The 7,845-nt window shown below is 33.9% G+C and overlaps 2 protein-coding genes across 4 annotated transcripts; one reads left to right on the forward strand and one right to left on the reverse strand.

The window, feature by feature from the left end:
* The first annotated feature begins 3,860 nt into the window (after nt 1-3,860).
* Nucleotides 3,861-5,493, forward strand: LOC106659918 (S-formylglutathione hydrolase). 3 transcript variants are annotated; one of them, XM_014382689.2, is made up of 5 exons: nt 3,861-4,008; nt 4,181-4,272; nt 4,356-4,733; nt 4,811-5,042; nt 5,108-5,493. In XM_014382689.2, exons 2-5 carry the CDS (start codon nt 4,202-4,204, stop codon nt 5,285-5,287), a joined length of 861 nt encoding a protein of 286 aa, XP_014238175.1. In that variant the 5' UTR covers nt 3,861-4,008; nt 4,181-4,201; the 3' UTR covers nt 5,288-5,493. The 3 variants fall into 3 exon arrangements, with proteins under 3 accessions (XP_014238175.1, XP_014238185.1, XP_023316016.1); XM_014382699.2 differs by having other exon boundaries at nt 4,198-4,272; XM_023460248.1 differs by having other exon boundaries at nt 3,862-4,006; nt 4,198-4,272; nt 5,115-5,254.
* A 19-nt stretch (nt 5,494-5,512) lies between these two features.
* On the reverse strand, nt 5,513-7,502 carry LOC106660424 (presenilins-associated rhomboid-like protein, mitochondrial). Its single transcript, XM_014383388.2, has 8 exons — nt 7,298-7,502; nt 7,018-7,210; nt 6,718-6,822; nt 6,485-6,650; nt 6,198-6,418; nt 6,022-6,123; nt 5,824-5,921; nt 5,513-5,665 (listed from the first exon to the last, which is right to left on the reverse strand). Exons 1-8 carry the CDS (start codon nt 7,342-7,344, stop codon nt 5,575-5,577), a joined length of 1,023 nt encoding a protein of 340 aa, XP_014238874.1. The 5' UTR covers nt 7,345-7,502; the 3' UTR covers nt 5,513-5,574.
* Nucleotides 7,503-7,845: the final 343 nt, after the last annotated feature.

The following is a 7,845-nucleotide window of genomic DNA, read 5'->3' on the forward strand; positions in this document are numbered from 1 at the left end:
ACGATACAAGTACAGGCGGAGCTGGTAAGGCAAACCAGGCATGTATACATGTATAGGCGTACACGCACACGCGTACATGTATACGCAGTGCCTCGTCGGGTAATGTACCCGTCGACCCCATTCTGTTCTCCGCGACTGGAATTTCCTTCTGCCTCTCGGTACGCGTGCTTGTGTATGTGCGCTCGTCGCAGCGAGTACTCACACATGCGTAAGCTGCCGAGCGATTACGCAAATCAGCACCACTTGCCGTATCATCTCGAGCGCTCGTTTTTATATCCTACGCCTATATGTGCGTGCGAGTGTGTCTTTTGTATGCGTGAGCCTACGAGTCGCGCGTCTTGTCCTTCTCCCTTTCCAACCGATTCTTTTCTCCGAAAGTGTAATATTTTCTCCGAGTCGCTGTCGCTGCCAATGCTGCACCGATCTCGATTGTTGTCCATTATTTTTTCTGACTAATCGATTTTTTTATCGCCTCGCGACGCCGAGCACAAGTAATTTTCAATTAGACTTTATACTGCCGGGGCGATAAGACGATTCCCGAATAAAATTGAATTATGCCGCAAAGTACATTGGCACACTTACTTTTCGCTCTCGCGCCGATTGTTTCTCTCTCTCTCTTTCCCTCGCTGAATGTGTCAGTGTACATTTAATTATGACACGCGTGTACGAAATGTTCGTGCATAAAAAAAATATTACCGATTGAATGATAAGGAGAGTGAACGACTTGGCGAATTATCTTGATCATTACGTTCGGAATGACGAAAATTGCCGAACTCGCTCGTTCGATCGACTTCGAAACGTTCGTACAATATGAATTTAATCGATCCGAGCTAACTGCTAAATCAACCCTGACACGTGATATGTATGTACGTGTGAGTGTGTGCGCGCGTGTGAGTATATATTTAAAATGTGTAGCTCGCATTTGCGCGTTATATAGATCGGCGCAGCCAAGTAATTTGCAAGCGGGAGTCGGGAGCGAGAGAGAGAAAGAGCCAAGCGCGATGGCCCGAAATAAACACGGTCCTCTCGGATCCTCTCCGGATGGCTGGCTGAGACTGGCAGCATCAGGGGCGTTCGAGCTCACGAAAATAGGCTCTCTTTGCTTTTTCGACTATATAACGCGCGGCGCTCTGCGCTCGACGTATACATTGAAATATATAGAACGGCAGCAAATGCAGACGATCGTCTATATATGAGAGTATATATATGCGAACGACTCCGTTCCGCAAAACGCCCCTTTCGTACCGTTACGCGGCGCGGCTCTCTCGACAAAGTCGAGTCTCGAGTGCGCCGGCAGCGGCACAGCGGCAGCAGCTTCGCTCGTTCTTGCAGCTGATACGGGCGCTCTCCTTTAACGGGCCACGCGAGCGCGAGGAGGGGCGCAGGCCCAGAGGGCCAAAGGCAAACGCCGTCTCCGACTTACGTATTATTACTTCAGCTACAACAATTGCCACTGACTTTTTACCAATATCTCATGGCCCCCTCGCCAGTGTGAACGGCAAACGATCCTTTAATTATTTTTTCAATCGTACTTATTCGCTTATCAACTATTTCAATCGTTTCATATAGAGCGCACTATTAATCGTTGCCACCTTAAATAATTATTTACAGCTAGCTCCGTGATGATTGAAAAATTTTACATCGTTGCTCCGAAATTGCCAAATCAATAACGATATTTCATTGGACTATGAAGCTTTTAACGTGAACTTCATTTTTCGCAACAATTTCAATCGCTCGACTTTTTGAATGCAGAGCGCCATCTCTCGAGATATATAGTCAACTTCTACCGATAAAACGATTTATTTATGAAAAATATAGTATTGTGATTATAATATTTCTAATAGTTAGTTACTACTTTTAAATTTGTGTACATCCAGAATATAATTATTGGTGGCCAAATGATAAACTATCTGTTTCCTATTTTATCGACCATTAATTCAACAGCGGGACTTTTTCAAATGAACATTCGCAAATTTCATCACAATGAAAAAATATTTAAAGAAAATTTAACTACGGGTTTCCTTACACTTTTATACAATAACTATCTATTATTAATCAAGATACGTCAATCAAGCATGAAATTTCAAAAATGAAATGAACAAAACAAAAATCGGTACTTCGTATCAATGCGCTCTTCATCTTAATACGAACAAAAAGTAAATTTTATCCCATACTCAAATTTGAATTGAGCCATTACAATGATTGAATTCTTACTAATGTCGATCGAAGCTTCATTTTGATTGTCATCAATGGATATTATTTGTATATCATTATAATTATTGTCATTAAATAGATGAAAAATAAGAATTTTGAATCGTTATTGGCGACTAAGGTAAAAAGTAATATAGAACAACCTCAATTTCAGGGGTACATCTTTTAGTTTCATATTTGAAAGTTAATAAATTAATTTGAAAGTACACATAAGTACGCTATAGAAAATTTAGCTTCCTATATATACACTCGGCAACAAAATTATCGCAACAAAAAAATTCATCGAAATTTTGTCGATTTTCAAATGCTTCTATCTTGGGCTAGATTTATCGTATCGACACGCTTTTTTTTTTAATTTCTTGGAAATTTTGTCCTCTTTAAATCCATATAAATTAAGATAAGATTTGAGTTAATGTTGAGTTACCAGTAGTATTTGAGCGTGACCCTAAAAATTACTGAAAAAAAATGACTGTTTGAACGTGTACCAGTACCACAGTGATTTTTTTATCGAAATCTAACATACACCATCGCAAAGTGCTCTTTTTAACGAGTAATTTAAAAAAAAAAAGACCTCTCTACGATTTTTTTAACGCCCTGTAGGTCGATTTGAAGGTACGGTTTATGTACGCAAAATGCCCAGAAAATCGTCTTGATTTCAGGTAAACGGGGGATTTTACGTACTTTAAATGGTATCTTCAAATCGACCTACAGGGCGTTAAAAAAATCGTAGAGAGGTCTTTTTTTTTTTAAATTACTCGTTAAAAAGAGCACTTTGCGATGGTGTATGTTAGATTTCGATAAAAAAATCACTGTGGTACTGGTACACGTTCAAACAGTCATTTTTTTTCAGTAATTTTTAGGGTCACGCTCAAATACTACTGGTAACTCAACATTAACTCAAATCTTATCTTAATTTATATGGATTTAAAGAGGACAAAATTTCCAAGAAATTAAAAAAAAAAGCGTGTCGATACGATAAATCTAGCCCAAGATAGAAGCATTTGAAAATCGACAAAATTTCGATGAATTTTTTTGTTGCGATAATTTTGTTGCCGAGTGTATTATATAGTCACTAAATATACTTGCGAGTATTGATGTGTCACCTAAAAGTGAGTTGGTACAATTGTACTTTAAAATTACATCCTAGAATTATGCACTGTTTATTAATAATGTGGTTTTTGTGATCTATTAAATATTATGTTTGAACAAATACTCGAACTGAACAAATGATAGTACCCGATTTCATATTCAACTTCAAAAGGTTTTATAATTTTTACATGTCAAATTTCTCACATGTCTTATTTTTATGTAAAAAATGAGACAGTGTAAAATGTTTGGTTTTACTTAATATCATCGCCAATCAGTGCAATTACTTATATCCATATTATTATATCCATTACTTGACAATTACTTATATCCATCTTAATTCATTAGTTAATGAATATTCTTGCGTCTCTAATTGGTAGAATAAATATCAAGTAATATGTTCTTTTTTTAGCGAGTAGCTTCTATGTGAATTGAAAGTATATCATACGCTTCCTTAATATTCGGTAAAGACATGAAAAGTAGATAAGCGTTTATCGAGAAAAATCCCCTACGATTTGATAAGAATTTGCGCAAGTAAGTACGTAAGTACACAACAAGATTTGATTCTGCACTGTGTACTCTTATACGCTGCGTTTTTATGTGCTTGAATGAACCTATATGTATAATTTTGTCAAAGCTATTCGCAGTCGATGCCCGTATTTGAACACGAAACTACACCTGTGTCATCTTTATCGAGGATTTGTACATAGTGTGTGTTTTTTTTTATATCAAAGATAAATAATTAACTTGACTTTTTAGGATATTCTCTTGAATTTATTTGAATTATTGTTAAACCGCTATCATACTGTATACTTCTCCTGTAACCTCAAAAAATATTTTATTTACTTTCTCTTTATTTAACATTCGTTGATTATTTATTTAGTAATTTTTTGCATAAAGCAAAATGTCGGAGATAACGTTAGTATCGAGTAATAAGTCCTTTGGAGGATGGCAGAAAATTTATTCACATGAGAGGTAATATTTTCATTTACGCATCAAAAATTTGTGATTATTAGTAAACCAAAAATAATATTAGTTTTCCTCTTTTTTCATTACAGTACAGAACTGCAATGTCGAATGAATTTTGGAGTTTACTTACCTCCACAAGCTGAAAATGGCCCTGTACCAGTAATTTATTGGCTTTCAGGGTTGACTTGTACAGAAGCAAACTTTATACAAAAAGCTGGAGCTCAAAAATATGCTGCTGAACATGGAATTATAATTGTAGCTCCTGATACTAGTCCCAGAGGAGTAAATATTCCTGGAGAAGATGATTCTTGGGATTTTGGATCAGGAGCAGGCTTTTACGTAGATGCTAATCAAGAACCTTGGAAAAAGCATTATAAAATGTTCAGTTACATTACTAGTGAATTGCCTTCTTTGATAAATAACAAATTTCCTACTATTAAAGATAAGCAATCAATAATGGGCCATAGGTAAATTTGCTTAGAACAAAACAAAATTTTTATTTAATTATAAGAAAATTTGGCACAAAGATATTACTTTGTTTTAGCATGGGCGGTCATGGAGCTTTGATATGTGCTTTGAAATGTCAAGGCCAATACAAGTCAGTATCTGCATTTGCTCCTATTTGTAATCCAGTAAGAAGTGTTTGGGGTCAAAAAGCTTTTGCTGGATATTTAGGTGGAAAAGAAGGTGAAGAAAACAACCATTGGAAAGTATGGGATGCTACAGAATTATCAAAAGTATATAATGGTCCACCACTTGATATTTTAATAGACCAGGTAAATAATTGGTAAAAATATAAATTGTTAATTTTAATAAATTCAATATACTACCATTTTTTCAGGGTAAAGATGACTCGTTTATGGTTGAATTGCAACCAGAAAGTCTTATAACAGCTGTTAAGGATGCAGAAGCATTGCATGTTGTTGTTAGAATGCAAGAGGGATATGATCACTCTTACTTTTTTATTGCATCATTCATTGAAGATCACATCAAACATCACGTTAAATATCTTAAAAGTTAATGAAAATAATTTGATACATTTGTAACAGCATTGGATTATAACTTGAGATTCATATTTACAATGTACAATGCCATGTTTCATTGAAAAATTTAGAATATAATTCAAATTATGAATGTTCAACTTTTGAACATAGCATAATTATGTACATTTATTATAAAAATTAAATTTGATATACAATATTTTAAGACAATTTTTACAATAAGTTATACTCTTGTAGTAGTAAATAATTTGATAAAAATAAATAATATTTTGCAAAAGTTTTTACAAAATCTATTAACAAGTTTTAATTATTTTGGTGGATTTCTAATTTCATGCCAATATTGTAAAAGTGGCCCACGTTTTCGCCAAACGTGCTCTAATCCCCAAAACTGCCAGATTCTGAAAGGAAAAATGAGTAATTTCATGTCAAATAATGCTACACTTATTTGAATGACTAACTAAATTTGTTTGTAAATTTAAATTCTGTTTATGAAAAATTTTATCTTTTCAAGTGATGTCAAATGTTGATTCAAGATATTTATGTCAATTATACTTACATTCCAAATAAGGCACCACCTAAATGAGCAGCATGATCAAAAAATTGCCATCCCATCACACATCCAGCAGTATCAAAAGCCATTATAGCTTTTATAGCCTATAAGTTATTAAAATGTATCAACTTTAGTTCAACAACTTTATCTTGACTTTTATTCAACAATTTTATCTTGACCAAACCAAATATACAATATACTTACAGATCCTGCACTGAATGTGAATTGTGGCAGCATAATAATACTGAGTTTAGTATCAGGAAATTGGGTACAAATGAAAGCCAAAATCCCCATGATTGCTCCTGACTAAGAATAAAATCAATAGTTAAAATTGTGTACCCTATGTATACAAATAATTAAAAATATAATATTTAACTTACTGCTCCTAAAGAAAAACCATGTCGATTCAAAAGAATTTTATAAGCATTGCTAACAAAACTAGACATTACTCCACTAGACAGATAAACTGCCAAGAATTGTTCTTTTCCTAAATACCCTACCGCAGCAGTACTAAAACTGTGAAGAACATACATGTTAGCAGCTAGATGCCAAAGATTGAAGTGTGAAAACATAGATAACACCATGGGGAGGCAAGTGACATCTAAAGTAATATTTTTAAATTAGCAATTTTGTGTGTTTGAGTTAAATTTAAAGATTAATTACATACTGGATACCGGATTAGTAGCAAAATATTTTAGCATTGTTGGGCGTATGCTTGGTATCTTCCATGCAACAAATACAAGCGCATTAGCATAACAAATAAACCAGAACATTCTTTGGCCTTCGGTTAAATTCATCCACCACTCTTTTGCATTCGACCTCCATCCAGTTACCTAAAAAAAACTCTTGTTATTATTTTAATTCAATTAATTATCATGACCATTATATATTACTACTAACCGATGATCTAAATCTGTAACCAAATGGATTGAGAGTTTTATAAGTACGATCTCTGATTCTTTCATACTCCCAAATAGTTGCTCCTACAAATGATGCTCCAGTAAACTGAAATTTTTTTGAACGTTAAAAAATGTTAAGCAAATCTTGAGAATAATTTTTTGAAAAATTAACCATTGATAATGGAAGAAATTTTCTTTCCATAATTTAATAGTATTTCAGCTAATTGTAAATTATGTTATTGATAACTATGAGTTAATAAATGTCAAATATATGTAATTTAACAATTGATTTCAAACTCACACCAGAGGCAAAAACGAAAGCTCTTAAAAGTTTATTTCCAGCAGACGGACCAGACCATAGCATTTCTGTAGACCCTGATCCAAGAAACGATTGAGTTTGGACCAGGTCATTGTTGTCACGAACTTTTCTAAAATTATGTTTAATGACATTCTGTAATTGCAATTTAGACTTCTGTAAAGAAGACGAAAAGACGCTGCAAAAAGAAGAAAAACATTGACATTGCGTTCATTATTTTGATGGATCATAAATATATATTTCATGCCGCATAACCTCGACATACCATTTATTAGAGGCAACTCCAAGCTGCAATAACATACGGGTCGCCATGGAGCTTGTAATTTGCTTTTTTCTTCTTTAATTCAATGAATAACTTAGAAATTTGTGTTATCTCAGTGGTCATCGTTTTTTATAATAAAATAAGTCTCGAAGAGGCAGTCAAATGTCCCGCATGGTTGATGCAATATTTCTCTAAATTGATGATATTGTTTGATTTGACTGTTGAACGGTATAGCAATACACTATACGCATGTCTGCTATGCATAAAAAAATTAGCGGGAAAAAGAAAAAGTCTGCAAAAGTGTCGTTTTGACCTTCAGAAATCATAAAAAATTCAGCAGAATACTTTCTTGTAATTAATTTATAATGATCATAATGAAATTGGCTAATGTCACACTTGATTAGAATTGCCCAAAAGTAATTAAGTTTAATTAAAGAAAGAGATAATGCTCGAGAGTTTCTTCGTTTTAATAAATTATTTTGTTATTGCAAATAGCCGTGCAATTAAACAATTGATTCATTATAAGCGAGTGAAAGTGAAAATTCCCAAAT

Source organism: Trichogramma pretiosum, unplaced genomic scaffold (assembly GCF_000599845.2).
Source record: "Trichogramma pretiosum strain Unisexual culture from Peru unplaced genomic scaffold, Tpre_2.0 scaffold45, whole genome shotgun sequence".
NCBI lineage: Eukaryota > Metazoa > Arthropoda > Insecta > Hymenoptera > Trichogrammatidae > Trichogramma > Trichogramma pretiosum.